At 41.5% G+C, this 24,988-nt stretch overlaps 1 protein-coding gene across 8 annotated transcripts in view; it reads right to left on the reverse strand.

Moving 5' to 3' along the window:
• Positions 1-2,196: 2,196 nt before the first annotated feature.
• Positions 2,197-24,988, reverse strand: part of CAMSAP2 (calmodulin regulated spectrin associated protein family member 2) — a 217,347-nt gene continuing 194,555 nt past the window's right edge. For 6 of the 8 annotated variants that reach the window (XM_029617695.1, XM_029617699.1, XM_029617697.1 and 3 more), the window contains 5 exons: positions 24,293-24,513; positions 17,495-17,594; positions 13,763-13,878; positions 10,493-10,611; positions 2,197-4,270 (listed from right to left, as the gene is read on the reverse strand). In XM_029617695.1, coding sequence (XP_029473555.1) covers positions 3,965-4,270; positions 10,493-10,611; positions 13,763-13,878; positions 17,495-17,594; positions 24,293-24,513 — 862 coding nt within the window. In that variant the 3' untranslated portion in view covers positions 2,197-3,964. The remainder of the gene's footprint in view (positions 4,271-10,492; positions 10,612-13,762; positions 13,879-17,494; positions 17,595-24,292; positions 24,514-24,988) is intronic. The other 2 variants (XM_029617701.1, XM_029617696.1) reach the window with 1 other exon arrangement.

Genomic DNA, 24,988 nt, shown 5'->3' on the forward strand with positions numbered 1-24,988 from the left:
ATAGCATCTGGAAAAAAAATACAGAAGCAACGAATGGTCCACCAAAGTGGAGATGTGAGCAAACACTACACTGTACATCAGTGCCCAATAAACCAAAGTTTAAGACCTCAACTTGGCTTTAAACAGCCAAACAAAAACTGTAATGGGCAGAACTAAATTGAAATGGGGGGGGGGGGGGGGGAGAAGAGGAATCAAATGGTTGCAGGGTCTGCAATAACTGTTGGAAACTTGGAAAATTTGCTCCGGATACTGGAAAATTGGCAATTCAGTAACCACTACAATGCCAGTCAGGAAAAGCACCCATGTGGTGTTCTGCTAATGCCAGCACCTCCGGCACATAAAAATTTGGTTTTTATTTTTATTGTTTTAAAATTTTTACATTACCCAAAGACATAGCATAATTAGAAAAGTAGCAGGCTTAAAAAATAAAAAAACAAAAAACATTTTTCACTCTTCCTGATTTGAGAAAGTAAAATTTTATGACAACAGCAATGAACTTTCAACTGTGAGATTCACATTCTACCTTTAGACATGCCAAGACTGTTACAAATATTATAGTTTAGGTAATTCTGATTTTCAGAACACATTTGATTGTATTTAATAAGACAAAATGACGCCAGCTTACACGTGTCCGGTGATGTCATGCACTTGAATGTGCTTTGCTGGATGCACCTGCATTTAAGTGCTTGCAGGCACACAAAATCCACATCAAATATACTCTGGGGTGGATTATTCCAATTTGTATTTCTGTTTAAACTACAGCATTCTTTTTGTTTTTGAACACTTTTTATTTGTAACATTCATTTTTCTGTGTTTCTGAAAGTTTTCTGGAGCAAGTAGTAAAGGAGAACCGCCCTCAGCTCTTTCCATAATTTGGGAGTCGGGACATGGCGGAGGGTAACAGCACTATGCAATCAAATGAAAAATATTTTCCAGATTTTAACACGCTTTAGTATACAATACATCTAACACTGAAAAGGCCATTTTGTTTCACAGTGACATTGTTTCACCTTTCATTCTGGCACGTCTTGCTTTTCTTTAACAGAGTCCTTGTGGCTTGTGAGACCTATTAAAGGACCAACAAAACTAAAGATGTAGTCCTTGACTTTTTAAGGACTCACGGGCTGCCGCCTCCTCTTCATGTGACTGTAGAGCTGGAGATGAAAGCTTTGCTATTTAGCATCTCCATTGATTAGGATTCTAATTGTCTGCATTGGTTTGTACTACTGTTTGGATACCTTCCGAGGAGCTCTATTGTGGCAATTGCTATTCTACAAACTTATCTCTTGGTCACATTTGAAGAAGGGACTTGCGAAGGCTCGAAAACTCACGTACATTTTATTTGGTTGGTTCTTTTAAAAAGGTATCACAGCCTACGAAGACTTCAGGGCTCTGCAGGACTAATACAGCAACTAGAACTCCTTTCCTGGAACTGTACATGTATCACAAACATACACAGCGGAGTAAAAGTTTTAAACAAAAAGTAGGTAACATGCTGCTATTTCCATATGCTCATTCTGATGTGCCATAAAAAAAAAAAAAAAAAAAAAAGGTAATTGATAACATCGCTATTAAACTAAATGACTCCCTATATTAACTGCTTCACGGCTGCATTACATTTTTAATAAAGCAGTGTGGTTACTGCGTTAGTCCACCTGAATACATAGAAGTAAACGTTAAGAAACAAGCTATAGGCAAGACCTTTTGAACGGACTAATACAATGGGTTTGTGACCCTTTCGAAAGCTACGCTTCCTTCATACTGCACTGACCCAGTGAAGGGAACATGGCTCTCAAAAGTTAGTCATAAATGTAGCAAGTTAGTCCAGTAAAAAAGAAATCACCTACAACTGGCTTGTTGACTTGCATTTCTATAAAATTCTGAAAAGCGGATGACAATTTCAGTTTGTGTTCTTTCTCTCTTTCCAACACACACACTTACAGCCCAACCTGACAGTAATTCTCCTTTAGCAGTTGCATCCCTCACTTGATTAGCCCAGTGCTGGTCTTGTTTAAACAGCGGCAATTGCTGTCTAACCGCAGAACATGTGAACATTCAAGATATATAATTTTGGGGGTGTGTGTGTGTATATATAATATATATATATATATATATATTTTTATACATACATACACACACACACAGTATGTATGCATTTGAAATATCAGAGCTACACATCCTGATCAGATACATGCAAGACAGTATGAATCAGCTAACCACAGACATCTTGTACATGTATTTTAAAGGTTTGTTTTTGTTTTTTTTTTTACAGTTTTAACAAATATACATAAATATAAGAACATAAATTACAATAAAATATTGACAGCATTTCTGTGAAAATGTTGATAACAATCCAGATGCATTTCTGCCTAGGGCCTTATTACAATTAAAAAATGACTATCCCTAGCAGGCTAGATACGTCTCATTCCTCTGCATCTTCTCTTTTTCCCCTCCCCCACAAGTAAATAAGTACAACATAATGAGGCATTATTTTTTTTTCCTCTTAAAGCATTTCAGTGAAAGAAATGTCCTTTAGTCCCCAATGTCAAGGAAATACATTATCAGCCTGTTAATTTACTACATACTTCAATTATGGTACAATACTGTATTTTCTTATGCTTGCACAGCTGTCACAACACTGAAACACAACAGGATCACAAACCATTCAAGTCTTTTCCTGAGAGGTGGTTATTTTTCCACAAATCTTCTGGTGTACACCAGCAAGAGCCCACAGATGGCGTGCAGGGCCGAGGTTCCGAGTTGGCGTCTATTTCACACGATGTGACTCCAGATAGATTTAAGGAAGAAAAAAAGCAGTGGGGGGGAGGGGAATGAAACGTGGTCAAAATGGTGATGGTTCCGTGACAGCATCAGTGTTTCCAAACTAAAAGTACAGCCCTTGGTAAATAACCGCTCACAGCTCCTGTTACAAATGCCGCCTGCGTACGTGACTGGTTGGTAACTGGTCTGGAAGGGACTTCTCCACCTTTGAACCGATGCTGGGGTGGAATAGGAGTCCTCACAAAATATCAAATTAGTGGGAGCACAAGGATTCAAAACCAAAGTGAAAAAGACTGGGCCACCCCTTTCTGCCGTCGAAGAATCCCAGGGGAAACGGATGAACTACCGAGCCCATGTGGCTACTCGTTATTACTAATACCCTTTAAAACTTCCTGCTGTCCGACAGTACTCTTTCCCATCCTTCCCTTTTTGTTGTTTTTTTTTTTTGCGACTCCCACATTTAGATTAAAGAACGCACTGATTTCTCTCTCTTTTCTTTTTTTTTTTTTTTTTGCTCAGTTATTTAGCACTTAATTGCAATACTTTGTGGGATTATTCTTGCAACACGATTCACATCATCTGAAATTAAAATACACCTATCAAAAATGCAAGAAGAAGACCGGCAAGTCTCATCAATATTACAGCCAAGAGGTACATGGTACCTTAGCAGAAGACTACAAGAATCATGTATGTAGCCTTTTTCATGTTAAAGTTTACAACGAGTTCAATAGTGTTCAAAATAATATTAAGACCAGAGGTTGTTTGATGGAAAGAAAAATACACCGAGTTTTAAGACAATCACATCCACACATACATACAAGGTGTAAGGCAACAAATGTAACAGAAATCTCATTTCACTCTCTACGATGAACAACATTCAGTGCTTTAGTGTATCCAATCAAAATATAGAGCCTAAATGCCCTATTTTCAGCACGTAAAAATCCCGTGTAAATCAGAACATCTCCATGATTCCTTAGATATAACCCTTACGTGACATCCCTTCAGCACTCTTAAATACTGTGTGTACACATTCCAGTTGTGCATTCTGACAACAGAGCTTGCGTCCAATTTAACGTTACAAAAGTCTCATTGGCAACTAGAAGCCTATTTGCTATAGGCCTTAAAGATGAAGTGCAAATTCACCACTAGCTTTCTATGGCAGGCGTCGCTGCTACCCCATACACTACGCCTTGGCGGGCAAAACTTTCTTCGGTGTTACTGGTCTCTTGGTCTGCCACAAGTGGCTGTGGATGGTGATGGCATCCACACTGGCGGACATGGTTTTAGCCGGGATGTGGCTGAACTGCTTCCTGTCGGAGTTGTACTTGTACAGCCCTTCTATCATCTTCCGAGTGATGGATCTGGGTCCTATCCCCGTTAGCTTGTTGATGTCTTCTGTTTCTGGGCAGTACGTGTACAAAGATCGAAACTGACAGCCTGAATCCCGGAACAGGATTAGGAAGTTATTGGCATTGCATTTCTCCATTTCCTGAAAAGTAGGAACAACAATAGGATTACGCCATGAATTTTGTAGGTTGCTGCTAGACTAGTCAGTTTTCTTTTATGAAAGAAATTTCACATTTACTATTATGAAACCCAAAACTGATGACTACATTAAAGGGGTAATTTTCAAAAAGTTTTGCATGCTTCAAACTGGGCTCTACACGCGTAAATTCATTTTACCCACGTAAATCAGCTTTTGAAAATTGCAACGATAGTATGTTACATTTGCGTGTGCAAGTCCTTTGAAAAGAACCTCCTTAGTCTATGTTTAAGCTGATCCTTTCATCCAATTTTGTAATTTTATATAAATGTAGGAAATCAGGTAATTTTACTAGAACTGATATAGGAAAAAAAGAATGAAACTTGCTTTATTTAAGCAGGAAATGTAATCCTTCTGTTTTGGCAATGGTTGTTACATCATCATGTCCCCAATGAGGTCAGGTGGCAAGTCATTAACCCTCCTCCCACCTATATTGTACAGGTTCTCAATCTCAGACAAAAGGTCAAGGTGGCAGGGGACCATCGTTAGCTCATAGCTCAGATGCTTTGCTTGGATCTTAGCCAAAAAGAGGCCAATAGAGAGAGTTCCTATTCCAACTGGAGATAAAAAAAAAATCTTAACCGTAATTAAAAATAAAAAAATAGATACAGAAATGAATAAATAAATAACTATATAAACTGGAGACAAACTAAATAAAGCTGAGGCGCACAGCTCCCATTCATAACAGAAAAAGTTAAAAGCATTTTAATTTTTGATGTCAAACTATAAAGCTGACTTCTATGCTGACCAACAGACTACCGTAGTTATGGGTGCATCATATTAAAGTGGAAGACCCAGGTTTCCAGCCCCAGTTCCTGCTCCTTCATTCAGCTAGAAGAGCTTTCAGACACTTAGGGGAGGGTAAACCATCCTGATGGTATTTATTAGGGATGTGAATTGTTTTTATAACGAACTGAAATATCATACGATATTTCTTAATTCGTTATATATCGGTTTAAAAAAGAAATGAACACTTTTCCCCCCAAATTTTCGTGAAAATCATTTTTTGGGTTAGTGCGCGCTAACGGGAGTTAGCGTGCACTAACAAAAAACTGTTTATTAGCCGAAAACCGATTTTTCATGAAAAAAATAAAATGTCGATCCGCGGGAAAACAAGATTTTCCCGTGGCCAGACGAACCCGAAAGCGGGAACGATCAGACACCCGATTCACATCCCTAGTATTTATTGCTATTATAAAGCTAACTCGTATTTCTTATGCACATTAACTTTTGTAGCTTTTTGGGCTTTTAAAAGGCCAGGATCTGTATAATCAGGTCCAATGAGGGAGGGAAGACAACTATTGATACTGTGGTCAACAAGGGTCCATCATGCCACCCAAGCATGCTATCCGAGAGGGGGTAGCAATAGGATTGTTGTTGGAATAGGATTAAAGAGAAGAAAAGGTTTCAAAACATCCCATGGCAGAACTGCAGTGATTTCTCCAAAGAGAAAAGGTTTATTGGATCATACCAGCATAGTTGAAGTGTTACAATTACATGTCTATGATTAACCAATTGACTTGGCAATGCTTTTGTCCCATTTTAATTCTCTATCCTTTTCTGACATATGAATAGAGTTTTATCTAAAGTGGTACACAACACATTTAGGGATACTGTACATACAGCAGATTGGGGTCAGGTTCTCGCTACAGGCAAGACGGTACAGCATCTCTTGGAATTCCGTCACAATGTTAGAATTAAGATCCCTTAAGATCTTTGACCACAAAATTGCAAGAACTCGGTTCAATGTTTGATCCAAAAGATGGCACCTCCAGCAAAATAGTGAGCAGTGATTTAATTCTGCAAGAGCCAATGATCCCTTCTCCCCTAGGCCCGGAGCAGAGAGCAGTTGCAGCGGCCCATGGATCTTTTCCCTGGGTCCAGGGGAGAAAGCAGCCACAGCAGCCTCAGATGCTGCGATCCACAGGATGCAAAGATGCTTCACTATCTTTGCCTTTAGTAAAGTCTCCATTAGCTTTCCCATCACTGAGGTGAAGGCTAACCAGCTTGCATTTTTTCCAACCTCCTCTCTACCACCACTTTAGAGATCTGCCCTTCTTCAGTCCTGCGGAGCCACTCCTGCGTTGGGAAAAGACCAGAATTTCTCTAAGCTCCCTTAATATCCCAGGATGTATCCCATTTGGCCACATAGCTCTGTCCAATTTTAGTTTTGATTTGTGTTTTTCTCATTTTATATTATGACTGTTTTACTGTTAACTACCAAGAATTTTAGATCGTACAATAAATTTTGGATTTTTACATTTTGAAAAATAAATAAGCAGATAAAATAGTTCTATGCAAACATTCTACTCTGTAAGTGGTGTGGCATTTATGGTGCTAGCAAATGTACCTCATCAACTGCTGGGGTTCCTCCTCCAACCCTTTTTTGATGAACACCAATAGAAAGCATTTGTTTAGGGTTTCTGCTTTTTTTGTCATCATCCTCCACACATCCCACCTTTTCTTCCCTAAGTCTTACAATCCCACCTCTATCACATCTCCCCTAGCCCTCCTCTCCTCTAGGGTATACATGTTTAGATCCTTAAGTCTATCCCCATATGCTTTAGAACGAAGACCACTGACCATTTTAGTAGCCACTCTCTAAACTGACTTCATCCTTTTGAAGGTGTGGCCTCCAGAATTGCACACAGTATTCAAGGTGAGGACTCACCGGGGACTTATAGTGGGGCAATATCACCTCCCTTTTTCTGCTGACCATGCCTCTTCCTATGCAGCTATGCATCTTTCTAGCTTTTATCGTCGCTTTATCCACCTGATAGGCCACCTGAAGATTGTCAGTTACCCCCAGATCCTGCTCTTCCGTTCTGTTTAGGAGAATATCACCTTCAATACTGTACTTTTCCCTTGGGTTTTTGCATCCTAAGTGCATTATTCTGCATTTTTTTGGATTAAATCTTATCTGCCAGACTTTAGACTATTCCTCGAGCATTGCTAGATTCCTCCCCTCATGTTTTCCACACCTTCCTGGCTGTTGACCCTGTTACAGATTTTGGAATCAGCAGCAAAATGACAAACTTTCCCCAAGGATCCTTCTGTTATGTTGCTCACAAAAATATTGAAAAGTATCGATCCAAGGACCAATCCTTGAGGCACACACACTAGTAACAGAGAAAACTTCATTTACCACTACTCTCTGTTGTCTCCCACTCAGCCAGTTTCTAACCCAGTTAGTCACTCTAAGTTCCAATTTATTTATGTCTTCTGTGCGAAACCTTGTCAAAGACCTTGCTGAAATCCAAGTACACTGGGGTAGATATTCAAAAGCTATTTAGATGGATAACTGAAAAGTTATTTGTCTAAAGGGCCAAATTGTGATTTTAAAACTCTTACCTGGCCATATTCTAGCCGGATAATGAGTTATCCAGCTAGAATATATTCGGTTAAGTCAGGGGTGTTCTGGGGGTAGGCAATAGGTGTTTCTGGGAGGTGTGGAGTTAGTTGTTTCACAGGCCGATTTAGTAAAAGTTGTGGGAGAGCCGGCGAGCGCCCGCTCTCCCAACGCACACACAGGCCACTCTCCTGTGCACACGATTCAGGAGGGAACAACATGCAAATGAGGGCCCGCGGTAAAAGGAGGCGCTAGGGACACTAGTGCTTCCCTAGTGCCTCCTTTTTGACAGAAGCGGCAGCTGTCAGCGAGTTTGACAGCAGACGCTCAATTTTACCGGCATCGGTTCTCGAACCCGCTGACAGCTATGGGTTTGGAAAATGGAAGCTGGCAAAATTGAGTGTCCGCTTCCGATCTGCGGGCAGATTTTTAATTTTTACTTTTTTTTTTTAACTTTTGGGGCCTCCAACTTAATATTGCTATGATATTAATTTGGAGGGTGTACAGAAAAGCAGTTTTTACTGCTTTTCTGTACACTTTCCCTGTGCCGGCCGAAATTAATGCCAGCCTTTGGGCAGGCGTTAATTTCTGAACGTAAAATGTGCAGCTTGGCTGCACATTTTACTTTCTGTATCATGCAGGAATAACTAATAGGGCCATCAACATGCATTTGCATGTTGCGGGCACTATTAGTTTCGGGGGGGTTGGCCGCGCGTTTTTGATGCGCTATTACTCCTTACTGTATAAGGGGTAAAAATAGCGCGTCAAAAACACACAGCCAAACGCGGGCTAACAGTGCGCTCTGCTGGAGCAAACTGTACTGTATCAGCCTGTAGGTTAGGAATATACCTGGCTAACTCTAAGATAGCCGGGTACATTCAGCATTACAGCCATGCTGCTGAATATCTCAATTAAGTTAGCCAGATAGGTGTATCCGGCTAACTTTACTAGCCACTCAGTGGCTGAATATCGACCCCACAATGTCTAGCACTTTCCGTTGAGCCATCTCTCTGGTCACCCTACCAAAAAAATTGATCAGATTTGTCTGACAGAATTTACCTCTGGTAAAAACATGCTGCCTCGGATCTTGTAATCCACTGAATTCCAGAAACTGCTCTATCCTCCGTCAGTTATTTCCGTAAGTTTGCTCGCCAGAGAGGTCAGACTAACCAGTCTGTAATTCCCAGCCTCCTCCTCACTTCCACTTTTATGAACAGGAAGCACATCCACCCTTTTTTCCAGTCCTCCAGAACTACTCCAGACATCTCTAACTTCCCTTAGTACCCTCAGATGTATCCCGTCTGGTTCCATCGTCTTATCTACAAGGAGCTGGTACAGATCTGTTCAACCCTGTTCTGCTTTTGGTCTTATATTGAACTACACTGTCACTACTGCACACAGTTTACACTTCCAGTTTGATTAGGTATCCCTGAGGTTTGTTTTAATTACCTGTATTGCTGAAGCCAAAGACTTCCTATCTGGTCAGAGTGGTTAATTAGTTTCTTAGTAATCCTATCTTAAGGCATATGCTTATTTTTGTCTTACACGATGAGATTTTTTTTTCTATTGTGAACTGCTGAGAGCAAGATTGCTTAGAATCAGCAGAAGAATTAATGTATTTATACGTTTAGGTAGTTGTCATAATCCACCTTGAACAAAACTGCATAGGGTGGAATATAACTATTTGTAATACATGAATAGGTAGCTAACTAGCCAGGACAGCTCAGTCTGCTCTATAGTGGAAATCTTCAATTACCATGTTATTTTAATGTTCTTATATGTTTCTTCGTTCCATGTAATGCTCTCAGGCAAGTTTAATTGTTCAATGTAAACCGATTTGATTTGTATCCAATGCAAGAAGATCGGTATATAAAAAACCCCAAAAATAAATAAATAAATAAATAAATCTTAAAATAATCTTTGCATACATAAATTGACAGAGAACATAAACAAAAACAACAACAACAACTCTGGGAACAGCAATAGATAAACCGGATAATCTGGAGATGCTCTAGAAAATCAAACATTTCTTCTATTACTGGGAGAGGTATTTTTTTTTAGATTAAGACAGTTTAGGAGGCTCGGATCAGGTCTTGATTTCTCAGTTTTCAGGGCGATTGTGCAGGCTTTGCTATGCCTTTCATTTGATTACTGCAATGCCTTATTGGTAAGGCTCCCAAAGAAGGGCATGCATCAGTTTTAGTTCTTCAAAACATGGCCGCACGGTTGATTTATCGTTACCCCAGAAGAACGAGTGCCACCCCACTCTTCCAGCAGTTACACTGGCTGCCAATAGAAAAGCAGCTCAGCTTAAAATCTGGTCTTTGATGTTCAAGGCGATGCATGGGCTTGGGGCTGAGGATTTACAGAAAGAGATCAGGTGCTAAACACCTCCGGGCATTCTCAGAATGTGATTCCCTCCAGAAAGGAAGCGAGAAAGATGGAGGAGGATGTTTGTAATACGAGGGCCCAAGCTGTGGAATTCAGTACCACAGAAAATAAGATTGGAAATGAATTATTTAGTGTTTAGAAAACCAAGTTCTTATTTTCTATTTTAACCTATTGAGATTTAATGCCTTTGGATCTATTTTATGTTTACATGTTGCTTTGTTATTTTATGGTATGATTTTATGTATTTTTGTGTTGATACATTTTTTTATGTTATTGTATACCACTCTGACCAAATTTGTTCTGATTTAGCAGTTTAAAAGAACCAATAAATTAATACTGTTTACTGTCCTCCTGAACAGAAGGGAAGAGGTTTCCACTGAAGCAACATGAAAACAGGACTTTCACTTACAAGAAGAAACAATTCTTACCTCTAATATTTTTTTCTTCTGGCCTTCATTTACTTTTCCAGCCAAACAGCAGTGAGCTAGAGCATTCTGGATTATGTGTTTGTTGGATTTTGCACTGGGTTCCTTGTAAAGCTTTGGTCCTATGGGAGAAAAATCAAAGAAATAAAATTCACATCTGAAGCATAAACAGCTAAATAACTGTAATGAATCTGGCTGCTAGAAAACACGCCCCCACCCCCGCCAGCAAGGAGCCCTCAACGGGCCACACTCGGACCTGCTGTAGCCATCACCTTGAAGGTTGCAGGACTCAGCAAGGCCAGGTCTATAAGAACCTCCCTCACAGGATATTCCCCGCCTCAGCAAGGAGGCTTCTCTCTGCTTTTGGCTTCTTGTCTTTCTACTTTTGTCTGTATAACCTTGCCATTGTTCTTTGTTCTTGTATTCTAACCTGTACTACCTTGCCCTTGGATCTGTGCCTAGTTCCTGCTCGGTTTAGGCCTTCTGCCTGCCCTGCCTTTATCTTGTCTTGTCCTTATCTTGTTTGGGCCTATTTTGTCTGTGTGTATTCTGTGCCTTGTCCTGTCTAGGCTTTCCTGCAGCCTTCCTTGTCTGTGCATTTCCTAGCTGTGCTCCTGTCCTGTCTGGGCCTCCCAGTGGCCCTGCCAGTGGCCCTCATGATCCCTGTGGATCAGCCAGTGGCCCTTCTATCTCCTGTAGGTCTCCTTGAGGCCCTCCTGTGGGTCTCCCTATGGTCCTCCTATGTCCAGTTTAGGTCTCCCAGTGGCCTAGTTCACCTGTATATTTCTTGCTTTCTTTGTTCGTTCCTTGTTCTCCCTGGCTTGCCAGTGCACTGCTTGTTCCTGTGAGTACCCTGTTCCTGACCCAGTGCACTGCCTTCCAGAAGACCTGCCAAGCACCAGCACCAGAGGGCTCAACCTGAAGCAAGATGGCTGGTCACACATAAGATCTATGCCAGTCCTGCCTGCTCCTAACCCCTTGCAGAAGATTACATGCCTGATCTGCATGCTCTAGACTCCTGCTCACCCCTGCCTCGGGGTTTAACCAAATTGACTAGCCCAGCAGTGACAATAATAATAAAATCTAGAAATGCATCCCACTTCAACCCAACAAAAATTGTAAACCAAAGAAAACAAAACGTAAAAATACAGTTAATGAAACACCGATAAAAAATAAAATAAAGGAAAACAAGAGTAGTAGCCAAAATACTAGAATTGTATCAAATCACCATTTGCTTTGGAGTCAAACAAAAGCAGAAAGTAATCATAGAGGCTAAGGGTCTGCCAAAGGTGTAGGATGCAAACTGGATGACAGGAAGGAAGCAATGGTCTCAAAGTGCTTCATTATAAAGCAGGACAGGTCTATGCAATCTCAAACATTAGTAGTAATGATGTTAGGAGTGCTCTAGATTTGACTTTGTAGTGATAAGACACAATATTCTCTATATTCTAATGTCAAAACTGAATACGTAGGATGACGCGCACTAAAGGCTATGAGTGCCCGAGTACAGCCTTTAACATCTAGGCCTGCTTTCCTACTGGGTCCTGGATGCTAATTGGCCCTGCCCACTCAATGATGTCATTCCAGGTGATGGGGCTGAAGAGCCAATCCAGAGAAGGGCAGCAGTTTGGGGCTAAAGAGACAAACCAAGGGGGATGGGGCTCCTTTCGCAGTGATTTGGGGGTGTAAAGGAAATGTTTCATTTGTATTGGGAGGAGGTTGGGGTCTTGTTATACCCTTCCCCTCTGAAAGAAGAGCAGGGAATAAGGAGATTTTAGAGTACAACTGCATTGTTGTGTTAGATATTAATGTATTTTTATTGCTGCTTGAGATACTGATTTATTTATTGTAATTATGTTTATTGCTGTAAACTTCCGAGACCTCAACGAAGCAACTGGACTATAAATGTGAAGTGAAATGAAAATGCTCACTCAGGAGTGCAGACCTCGGTTTTATTTCGATGAATGCAGCTCTGGAAGTTCAAAGAACTTCTTGGACATGCTGGAGAGGAAGCAACAGGAACTATGAAGGGCACTTTTAAAAGGCATTTACCCGGGTAAATTGACCTAATTAATAAATTCCCTCCTCAGTACGGGCTTCCAGCCAGATCTGGAAGAGTCATTCTGGGAGGGGGGGGGGGCACATTTAGGTTAGGGATGTAAACAGCGCACCTGCACTGACATTTACAAATGTACATATGCTGTTTTTACCCCTGGGTCAGCTGCCCACAGAAACATCAGGGGCAGAGTACTCATGCCAAGTGAACACGCCTACTCGGAACAAATATTCAAAGAGAAACAGCCCAGATAAGTTTCTCTGAGAATCAGCTGCAAAGAGCACGCAGACAAAGGTGTGCACTTACCCTGCAGCAGTGCGGGATATTGAAAATGAACCCTTCCCCCTGCCCATGGGGGCTGATTTTGTAACAGCCCCCATAAATTAGATGGCAAAATCCACACCCAAGGTACACCCGTGTTCAAAGGGATAGGTCGCACGCGGGCCTAACACTTTCCTTTTGGAAAGTGATCCCACCAAAACTCTCCACACACAATTACACCTGCTACTCTGCACGCAGTTTTTGGAAACCTCGTACGTGCATACTTTGGAAAATGCAAAAGTCTGCGCCCTAGGGCAACCCCCCTTCCCTCGCTCATTCCAGGTAAGTGTACACGTGGACAGGGCATCTGTGTGTGTGAGTTTACCCGCAGGTCGGGCGGGTAACTTCATAACGAGCCATTCCTGCATGTAACACAGTTTTATCGGGAGTCCCTCTGAAAATTATCCTCTCTACGATTACACAATTTACAAAAAGGTGCAATCGATTTATAAAAAGCAGGCAAACCAACACAAATGAGGACAATAGGTGTACTTCCCCTGCTACAAATTCATTTAAAAAAAATAAAAAATTAAGCAATCATATTAAAACAGCAGTATATACCAATGACTGCTAAAATATAACAGTACCAATTCCTGCTGCTTTGAAAGGGACTATTTCTGCACATACTTTGATAATGAATAATAATTTATCTAGAAGAGAAACTCAGAGAAAATACTGTATTAAAAACATTGCTTCACTAAAACTTTATATTCATCATTTCTAGTCCGCCAATCCAAAAACGATCTTGGCGGAGTACAACAATGGTAAGGAAAGTTTTCAATAACTCTAGTTTCATAAATTCTCATTCTCCAGGTTGGTACTGTAGTGAGGTAAGCTCCCCCTTCCCTAGACACCTTCAGCCTATCAGCTGGAGTAAAAGCCTTACGGCGTCTGACCTGTGTATTCCGTGGCAGAGGCTACTGAGGAAGTGGTAGAGGCATTTTCCCAGTCTTTGTCACCGTTGCGACTGCCACAGCGACTTGGCGATAAGAATCCCTCCACAGACTCGGACCTATGGGACACATAAATGTGAATTGTACTCCCTTCCAAAAACAGAGGTATGCAATTATCTTGGTGAAAAATAGAAAGTATGAGGTCAATATTCAGACCATGTCTGGCCAGGTTTGGGGTTTAACAGGACATACCACGGGTTTTAAATTTTCCACCAATTTGAACGGTTCCAGTTTATCCAGCTGCTTAGCCAAATAAAAGCCAGATAACTTGATATTCAGAGTTAGTCAGATAAATTTAAATGATGATATGCTTCTATCTGGTTACATGTAGTAGAGGACCTAACTGGCAACTTGCTGCTGAATATCCATGACAACGAATCTGGTTAACTTTAGCCGATAAGAACTGTGCACTCGCCACACTGGTGAACATTCACCTCTGTATTTAGATTTCATGTGTTTTCTAAATCAAAACACATGCCCATTCTTTGCCCATTCTGAAGAGCACTAAACCTGACCCTTGTTCCCCAGAGATGACATTTTGGATAGCTAACATCCTCTAGACACAGGAGGACAGCAAGCTTCAGTCCTGCTCAGACTGCCGAGAGAATTCACAGAAACAACAAGCGAAGGCCAAGGACAATCCCAGTCCTCATTTTCTGTGCCACATTATAGGCAGGTTCTACAGCAAAGCAGCATGGGATTATTGGGGGGTTTTTGTGTGTGAGTTTTTTAGGGTCCAAACGTTTTCGCTTACTCTTTTAGGCTTCAAGTTTAAAATCGGAACTGGGTCTAGGATCCAGCACCGTGAGCCTTCATTTGCAATTACCTGGGTATTTTTGCCCCCTCCCCCAATATTAGAACCCCCCCTTCCCAATTCACCCTAACCCAGCCACCAGAGGCCCCTTTGGCACCCTGCAATCATGGGGGTCACCATTGCGCACTACGTCTCCCTCCTTGCCCAGAGGATTTGCACGCTGCTGCTGTAGCATCCCCAGCCCCAGGACTTCTGCACTATCACTGAGCCACGGGGCTGGCTCTTCTCTGTGGCATGGATTGTAAATTCGGCAGCAAATCTAGGGTACATTTGCATAAATGTTTATATTGCTATAAAATGTACAAAACAGCCATATTTTTAACATATTATTTATACATTTCCCTTTCAAAAATATAATGGTTTTTAATCCTTTGATCTGTTTTTCTTGATAATATTGTTCTTTATTCATGGTTTTTTTCCCCCTTGTTCTATTTCAATTCTTTGTTTTTGGGGGGAAGGGAGTTAGCTTATTGTTTTCTCTTCTTGTCTCTTTATAACTCAATCTCACTTAGAAAAAGGCAGAGGAATGGACAGAGCAGATAAGTAGAACCAGAAGTTTCAGCCTGGCAGGTTCATCAGACTATGAAATTCAGGATGGCTCAACCTTCTAGGTCACGGCGTTTCTTTATAAAGTAGTGCGCTTCTTGGCCTCTCCTTGGCTAAGATCAAGCAGACATTCCGAGCCATGGGCCGAGGCTGGTTCCTTCTTGGCCTTCTGGGCTGAAATCGAGATCCTCCACACCGCGGGGATTCGATGCCCTGCCACAAGCTTACACGGTCGCAGCATGAAAAGCCTGGCAAGTTATCCCCATCCATGTAAGAGAAGCCGGCACATTCCTGCATGCCTTGGAATGCAGCTCTGGTAGCTCTCTTGCTCCTGGAGAAAGGTGAAGGTTTTGTAGGTTGGGACACTTTTTTAAAGGACCAGCAAACAGCACGTTGTAGGATGTGAGCTTTTGAGACCACACAGGTCCTATCTTACAAAGGGGCTTGTATGGGCTGCAAAGTTCATGCACAACATATAATGCTCTTCTAAAATATATATGGAAATAAAATGAAACAGCATTCATATTGTATGTGTAGTTATTGTGTGTCATACTAAACTATTTGAAAACAGGATGCAGGCTCCTGATGTTATGTGGCAGCACTCCTAGCATAGCAACTCCCCAAAATAGAAAGACAATTGAACTCTCCTCTCTCTCCTCTGTAATTTCTGGCCCTTCTTTTCACCTCCTTCCTCAGTCTCTCCCATGTATCCTCTCTCTTACAGTCCTTCTACTCTGCCCCATCCCTTCCCAAGTTTTTTTTTTTGCCCCCATACTCCAGTCCCTTCTGCTGTGCCCAACTACCCTAATTGGTCCCTCTCTTCCCATTCCCCTCTAGCTTTGCAGCCTACCTACCATCTCCTTCCCTTCCCTCTGGTTTTCTAGTCTACCCTCTGATCCATCCTTTTGTCTTTCCGTTCGGTACCTCTTCCCTCCCTCTCAATATCCTGCCTGCAACACTCTCTCTCTCTCTTCCCCACCCTGCGCACTGTACCAGCATTGCAGGTCAGAAAACATTTTTAAAAACTCGATGCCTGCCAACTGCAATACTACAGGATGAGCACCTTGGAAGAGGGAGTATTGCCAACGGTGTAGCGGCAGGATCAGGCTCAGGAGTGTTGGCTAGGCCTGGCGGTGGAGAAAGAAGCAATGGGACTAGGCATTCCAACAGGGGAAGTGTTCTGGTCGGGTGGGTCAGCAGCACAGCTGGGACATCATGGTCAGACCAGTTGCGGTGGGAGCCAAGGAGGGTGCAATAGAACCAGAAATGATTATCAGATGGGATCCAGCAGTGGAAGGCGGTGCAGCAGGACCCTGCCCGTTAGCAGATGGGGGAAGTATTGGCCAGGCTGAAGCTGACCATTGATCAGCCTGAGCAGAGAAGATCACAGTGAGCAGAGGCAGCAGGAACCTTGGCTGGGTATCAGTGGCTGGTGCTTTTGGCAATTCGGCGCCAACTGCTGCAGCCTCAAAGAAAACTGAGGACCTTGATTATGGTGTGAAGTTTGAGGATTAGGTGCTATTATATATGAAAGTATGTTGTACAAGCAGATCATAAGTGGTATGTATGAATTACACAAAACTGAAATGCAGTCACTCCAATCAATTTCAGTTTCAAAATGTACAGGCAAATTTTGTTTATGTATTTATATTCTGCTTTTCAGGCACGTCAAAGTGGATTACATTCAGGTACTGTAGGTATTTTCTGGTCATTCCTTGAATACAATACATAGTAATGAAATGCAGTGCATTGGATAACTCTTGTTGATTGGCACTGAACACAGATAAAAATCAGCCTTTCACTTCTAGACAGCCAACTCAAAGTCAGCCAAGGATGAGGTCATCAGCATCTGGGGGCTGTTCAGTGGCTGATGTAACAGATCATTTCTATTCATTAGGACCAGGCCACAATCTGCGTAAGCCTAGTTTGGTAGTGTTTGCAAAGAGGTCATGAACTAAATAGGCATGAACACAAAGTTATTCTTCCCATCCTAGAACTGGCCCCTTCATCAACGCAAGGATATTGACACAAGGCAGAATGGAGAAGCTTTTGTGGCAATTGCCTGGATGAGACGGACAAAAACATCAAAAGCTACAGGGATGTATTATCAGCAAAATGAATGTCAATGACACTGAAAAGAAGACTGAACATGATAGACAAATGTCTTTATTCAGCCTCATAAATATAACCAATATTCTGTAGATAAATGAAATATACTGGTTTACAAGTACTGCCTACATGCCACCTTCCATAAGCACTGTCACTTGAAAAATGCAAAATTAGGTTTCCAAAACAAAAGAAAAGTCCATCCTTACCGAGGCGTTCTTTTGCCCGAATGTATGCTCTCATTATCTCCCGTGTTCAGTGATGCCAATGAAAGACTAGACACTGAAAAAACACGATTAATTCGTGAACCTGAATAAAAAACACAAATTTGGAATTTAAAACATGCAAATGAATAGCAGAGTCTGTCCACTAGACTCAACACCAGCATAAGATAATTAACGTTGTGTTTGTACAATGCAGTCCCTTCTGGTTGTTCTGATATGTTTGCACGCATAGTGGAAAACACAAACTTGATGGGGAAACTCCTCTAGTTAAATGATTCTCAAATTAATTTTGTCACAATTTCCTGACATTTGGTGTTAATGTCAAAGCAAGAGCCCAAACCAAAAAACAGTAAGGCTGAGTCACCAAGCCACAAAAGCAGCACTGCAACGAGGCCCTGCGGCACGTAGCTGTCTTACTGTGTCACAAGCTCCCAGGTGACTGAGCCAAGACCATACTAAATACCACTGACAAAATAACTTCCCTATTTACTTTTCATTATTGCACCGGTTACACAGGTATTGGATTACTTGTAGTACTACACTCTATCAACACCCAATGGCAGCATCCCATGCCAGAAATCTAGGCTGCCGAGGCTAAATTAGAAATGGGATATAAATACTATACATCTCAACTTCAGTGTTGCATAAATAATAGTGTTCAATATTTGCCTTCGTACATTACACTGCCTATGTTATGATCGACATCAGTTTTCATACTTCTGATCTGGCAGCACTACATTTGTGGTATACCATTAGTTCGACAGAATGTCGACTTAGATTTCATGCAGCCTAATTGGCTGAAACATGGTGTGTTGACCCCTCCTTTGCTGCTTCACTGGACTATTCAAAATGGTCATAGTACTGCCACTTCTATCAGCACCCAGAAGAAAATCCTGCAACATGGTTTTTGCACAGGGAATTTACTAGCTTTCTTTTGAGGGTATAAACAAACATGCGGATAAAGGTGAGCCAGTTGATATAGTGTATTTGGATTTGCAGAAGATTTTGACAAAGTCCCTCATGAAGGACTCCTCAGGAAATTGGGATCAGAGGCAATATTCTAGTCTGGATTGGTAACTGGATAAAAGACAGGAAACAGAAGACAGGACTAAATGATCAGGTTTTCTGAATGAGGAAAGGTTATTAGTGGAGTGACCCAAAAGGTCTGCAGAGGGACCTGTACTATTTAGTATAGTCACAAATGATTTGGAGAGACAGAGATGACAAGTGAAGTGGCCAAATCTGCGGTTGAACAAAATTGTTTTGAGTGCAGCAGACTATGAAGAAGCTCGAAAGGACCTTGTGAGACTAGGAGACCGGGCTTCTAAATGGACAAGTGCAGAGTAATGCACGTAGGGAAAAATAATCCCAACCACAGGAACCTGGTGCTGGGTTCCATGTCACCACCGAGTCCTTGTGGACATTACCTAGAAATCGTCAGCTCAATGTACGGTGGCAGGCAAATAGAATGTTAGGAATTATTTGGACAGGAATAGAGAACCAAACTGAGACTATTCTAATAACTTTGTACAGATCCATGGTGCGACTGCACTTCGAGTATTGCATGCAGTTCTAGTCACATCATCTCGAAAAGAAAGAGACATAGTTGACACAAAAAAGTATAGAGAAGGGCAACAAAAAATGATAAAGGGGATGGAAAAGCTAAACAGACAAGGACTTTAGCTTGGAAAACAGACAACAGAGGGATATGATTGAGATTTATAAAATTATGAGTGGAATGGACAAATAGGGAACAGTTATTTATCCTTTTAGAAACACCAGGAGAGACTCCATGAAACTAGCAACTGACAGATTTAAGACAAACTGTAGGAAGGATTTTTTTCACGGAGCACACAATCAAGCTATGGAATCTGTTGCCAGTGGGCGTGCTCAAGGCAACTAACACAGTGAGGGTTCAAGACAGGACTGGACAAGTTCATGAAGGAAAAGTCCATAACCAGCTATTAGCCAGGTAGACTTGGGAAAGCCAGCGCTTATCCTGAAATAGATCAGTTATTGGGGATCTGAAGGGTCCTTGTGACCTGGACTGGCCACTGTTGGAGGCAGAATGCTGGGCTCGATGGGCTCGATGAACCCTGCATGGCATTTCTTATGTTCTTTGTAACAAGCATATTTTAATAATTCTCTCTGGACAGGGCATGTAGTCTAGTTAACGCTCTGACTGATGGTATTGAAGACCCTTTTGGTTTTATACAGTAGGTGATGGCACAAAAAGACCGATCAGTCCATGTAGTCTGCACAGATATGTTGGTCCATATTGCTAAGGACACCTGCCAGCTATTGCTCTTTATCCAAATCAGTTTTTATCTTTGGTTCTCCACCATTCTAAGCAGAAGCGTATATAACCTGCCAAACCCACAGGTAAACCTAACCCCCTCCCCCCACCTCACTTCCAAGCCCTGTAACAAAAGCAAGCAATCACCAAAATCAGCAAGCCCACTGCCAGAAAGATCTGGCTGTCTTATCAAAACTAATCGGAGAAAGTTCTTTTTCACTCAACGCACAATTAAACTCTGGAATTTGTTGCCAGAGGATGTGGTTAGTGCGATTAGTATAGCTGTGTTTAAAAAAGGATTTGATAAGTTCTTGGAGGAGAAGTCCATTACCTGCTATTAAGTTGACTTAGAGAATAGCCACTGCCATTAGCAATGGTAACATGGAATAGACTTAGCTTTTGGGTACTTGCCAGGTTCTTATGGCCTGGATTGGCCACTGTTGGAAACAGGATGCTGGGCTTGATGGACCCTTGGTCTGACCCAGTATGGCATTTTCTTATGGGGGAGTGGGGTAAAGTGGCATGAACTAAGTAATGGTTTGGCAGAGGATAAGCCCCTGGGGGGCCTTGGGAGTGGTGCTGATGAATTGTGCTTACGGTGCTACTGCTATTCATTTCTCTAGAACCAGCAGGCTTTACATTCCCAGCTGCAGAGGGATGGGACCATGTGCTTTCAATGTCTTTTGTCTAGGGGGTGGGGGTGGGGTGGGAATGTGGTAATTTCAATCAAATAAGCAAATTCAAGAAAACACAGGACAAGCACAGAGGACCTCTAAGAGATAGGAAGGAACTATAAAGCTGAGCAGAGGTGGATGGGCATTTATGGTCTTTATCTGCTGTCATGCTCTGTTTTAGTTCTTTAAAAACAGCAGCTTGAAGCTTAAGAAAGATCACGCCATGGTGAATTTCATTAACACTTCCTAATGGAACAAGCCTTCAGTGGATGCTCAAAAACAGCAGAGGGCCTCCAAGACAATTAACACCAGTCCTCATCTCCTCTAAGAGGCTAAACAGCATCTTCCCTGGAATCCTAGAAGGTAGAGAGCAAAGCAGCAATACACTTATGTTACTAAGTGCTGGGCCAGATACCTCCTGCTGTGTTTTCTGCAAGAGACATATTTGGCAGGACCACCATTATAGCGGCAGGTACCCAACACAGCAACATATTAACATGCCAGAAAGCACCTCCAAATTTCATATTCATGCATGCTTTACTATATTTTCAAACTTCCAGCTGTTAAAGTATGGTTGGAAGTTTCCCATTGCCGTTCAATTGAACACAGCATCACTGCATGAACCAAAGAGGGAATCCACTGATTTCACTGGCTAAATACCTGCTGGTGCTTTATAATTCACCTCAGAGCATTTGCACTGGACGCTGTGGGACCGTGAGGCAAGAGATGATGGTCTCTCAGGGGAGGACAGAGCAGTTTGCTGATTTTCAGTTTATTTATGGGTACATTTTCAGCTGTTTGTTTTTGCTATTTGTGCTTTTTTATGTTAAGCATTTTATGATTATTAGTTACTTTTTTATTTTTATGTCATTTATTTATATGCATTGCCTTGAGTGCTACCAGAAAAGCAATTCAAAATTGAATTAAATAAATAAAATGACAAGGGTCATCAGAATCCTGCACAAGCACCTGAAGGGCAGGCAAAGTGTCACCCTCCTAAATCAGCTCTCATAGGCAAAAAGATGGGCAAGTGTACCTTGTGAGTATGGAAATCTAAGACTATATCATTGTGTTTCAGTTCACCGCAATTACCAAATTCTTATAATTGGTATTTTAACATAAAATTGTAAATACATTTCACACATGAAATTTCCAGTGAAATTGAAAACCTATCAAGGTTGACTTAAAAAAGAACTGTATTTTGGGTACAAAGTGGAAGGATCTAAAACCAGTAATCAAACCTGTCCTGAAGAAACCACACTCCGACCTAAAAATATTTGATAACTATTGCCCAGTCTCCAGCCTCCTGCTTCCTATCCAAACTATTTGAAAAAATAGTCTACCTCCAACTCCTCGACTTCCTCAAAGCATCTTAAACCCCCACCAATTTGGTTTCAGGATACTGAATCTGTCCTATTAGATATCACCAATGGTATTCAATTAAATGCAGATCAAGGAGGCAACTACATCCTAGTCGTATTAGTTCTTTCTACAGCCTTTGATACAGTCGACCAAGCCTTTTTACAGCACCTAGGGAATATCCGGATCAAATATACTGCTCTTAGATGGTTCAAATCTTTCCTATCCAAAAGAACTCTGTCTTGTGGGTCAATAAACAATCCACTCTAAAATACTCATTTATGTAATTTCTCAGTGCTCTCTTCTTTCACCCGATTCTCTTCAATGTCTACTCACATCCCATCTGTGACCTGATATTATTGTTCAACATTGAATGTCACTGTTAGGAGACGTCATCCAACTTTGCTTCAAACTTGGAACCGATCAATCCGCACCCATTGCCAATTTCAAGAACTTTCTAGAGGCTGTAGCCAGATGGCTCAACAACCACAAACTGAAACTTAACCCCTACAAATCTGAACTCCTCTGGTTCAGCCACCAAGGATGCCCCTATGAGCCTTACCATCCATATCATGCATCCCCCTCCAGCCCAAAGAATCTGTATGAAGTCTAGGGGTACAATTTGAACCTAATCTCACAAAGGAAGCTCGCATTTCTAAGGTTATTAGAGTCTCCTTTAATAACCTCCACCAGCTTCGACAGTTACACAGCTACCTCAATCAGCACACCCTTGCTTTGGTCCATTCATTAATAACTAATTCATTAGACTAGTGTAAATCTATACTACATAGTATCTCCCTGACCTGCTTGAAACGACTTGAACTTGTGCAGAACACAGCAGCCAGAACCCTGGTAGAGGCCAAATCATCAGATCACATATGAGCCATCCTTTACAGACTGCACCGGCTACCAACAAACAAGCATTAAATTCAAAACTCTCTGCTTTATCTTCAAATATGTGAACAGTCAAGTTCTGGAGTATCTTTTTCATCTCCTCAACTTTTACACCCCTGCTAGAGAAATGTGATCCTTACAAAAGGCCCTTCTTTCATTCCCACCCCCGTCTATTGCCAAACTGACTGCTATGCCCCAAAGATCTGCAATGAGGTACCACTGCCTGGAACCAAACTACCTGGCTTTCTGGAAGAAAGATAGGGCATGGCTATTCAATAAACTCTTTAAGAAGAATACATTTCCCAACCAGGTCTTAAGATCATTATGACGACACTCAGTTTTAAACTAGTACTTCCTTTAATGTACCTCTATATCTTACATTGCTTTGTAATCAGCTTTGAGACCATTTTTGGGGAAAAGCTGAATATCAAATGTTGGTAAATAAATAAATAAAATGTATGGAATGACGTAATCGCTGAGCAGTAATACATACATGCTGAAATTTCCAACTGTCCAGTGCAAAGCTTTTGTCTGGGCCAATATCAGATGGCTAAAGGTGGAAAAGTTCATACAAGATTATCCAGTTCTGTTTTTTTCCCAGTGCATAACCTCCTTTACTAAGCTCTGTATTACCTTGATACAATTGTGGAAGTTATTGGGGACTTTATCATCATTTTTGTTATGGATGTTTTTGTTTGTAGATTTTATTATACTTTTCATTTGTTTTATTGTTTTTATAAATTGTATTTACCTTCAAAGATATAATTTATCTGATAATCTGTAATGGTTGTTTGGAAATCATGTACCTAGACTGGGGTGTGTTAGTGTGAGAAGATGAGTAAAAAGTGTCCAACAGTTTCATCTTCATTGTTTAGGTTGTTTATCCCAAGATATGAAGTATTATCCCTTTACAAAGAGAACCAGGCAAAGTACAATCTGCATGCCCCAAGGAAGTCCTATAGGGATTCCCAGAGTTTATCTGCAGAACTTCTCAAGAGTGTTTTACAATCTTCAAGTTACAAGGTCTAATGATACCATATATCTTACAGTAGTATTACTCTATGATGCCACTGAGAATACCAGGTCACAAATACACATGCCACAAGCAAAATCGAAGGATAAAGCAGAAATGGCAGAAGCCAAAAAGATTCAAAATACAAATGTTTAGTGTAGAAAATAAAGTTTAACAAGTCTTATAACTTGTTTCACCATTTTGCCTCCAAAAGGGTTCCAGCAAATCTAAAGGTGCTGCAGAAGTTAGTGAGGAAAACAAGTAAAAAGAAGTTTGTATCAAAACAGTTAATGCTTCGGTAGCTTTTCATTCACCATACAGTTTGTGTTTGTTAATATATGCATGCACACATAACAGGGCATCACAGTTTTGCATTTGTCAATCTCTGATTCGCAAACCTGGCTTTTCCCAATTTTCAATCGCATGCAGCTTTGGCAATTGTACATCAATTTAGCCTGTGATGCCAATCAATGCACAGTTCAGTTAGTACCGCAAACCAAGCTGGTGTCTTTGCAGGGACAGACTCTTGCCAGGGCAGCTCAGGTTACCTGGTGGACCTCTGACTGGAGTTTTGGGTGACTCAATCTGATCTCTATGAAGAGACTTGGGGCGTGGCTTTTTGTGTTTGGAGAGATTGGTGCGGGGCTTTATGACAGTATCCATTTCTTCCATGAGCTTCAGCTGCTTTCGCCTCAGGTATTCCTGTTTAATGTATTCTCTACGGGCTCTTTCATCTTCTTTTTTCTGTCGTTCTTCCTCTGACTTGCGTCTAGGAAAACCAACACATAAAACTCCTGCAGAACATCAATTTAACCTCTCCCAAATGCTCATTACGGGCCTGAATGGAACTATGATGTGATGCACATAATGGGCAGAAGAAACGTGCCAGCTCCTCATCTGATAGAAATCACAGATGTTCACAAAAAGCAGAAGTCATGGGGAAAACCAGAATTCCTACTATTTGTTAAAATTACAGATTCAGAGATGATCAGATCCTTTGACTGTGGTAAAGCAGAGCCAAGAAGGCGTCTCTCGTCCATTGGGACTGATGGGGATATGGGTGCGTCATGGACATGCTGTGATCAGGGGAGTAGGGGTGACATGGAGGACTGCCTCTGTAATGACAATTCCTGCTAGCACAGGAGCAGCAGTGAAGGGATGAAGCCCAGAACAGGTAGCTTCCCTTTCAACCACTGAGCAGAAAAAGGAGGTGGAGAGGGGACGGGGTTCTACCATCTCCTGGG

Source organism: Rhinatrema bivittatum, chromosome 10 (assembly GCF_901001135.1).
Source record: "Rhinatrema bivittatum chromosome 10, aRhiBiv1.1, whole genome shotgun sequence".
NCBI lineage: Eukaryota > Metazoa > Chordata > Amphibia > Gymnophiona > Rhinatrematidae > Rhinatrema > Rhinatrema bivittatum.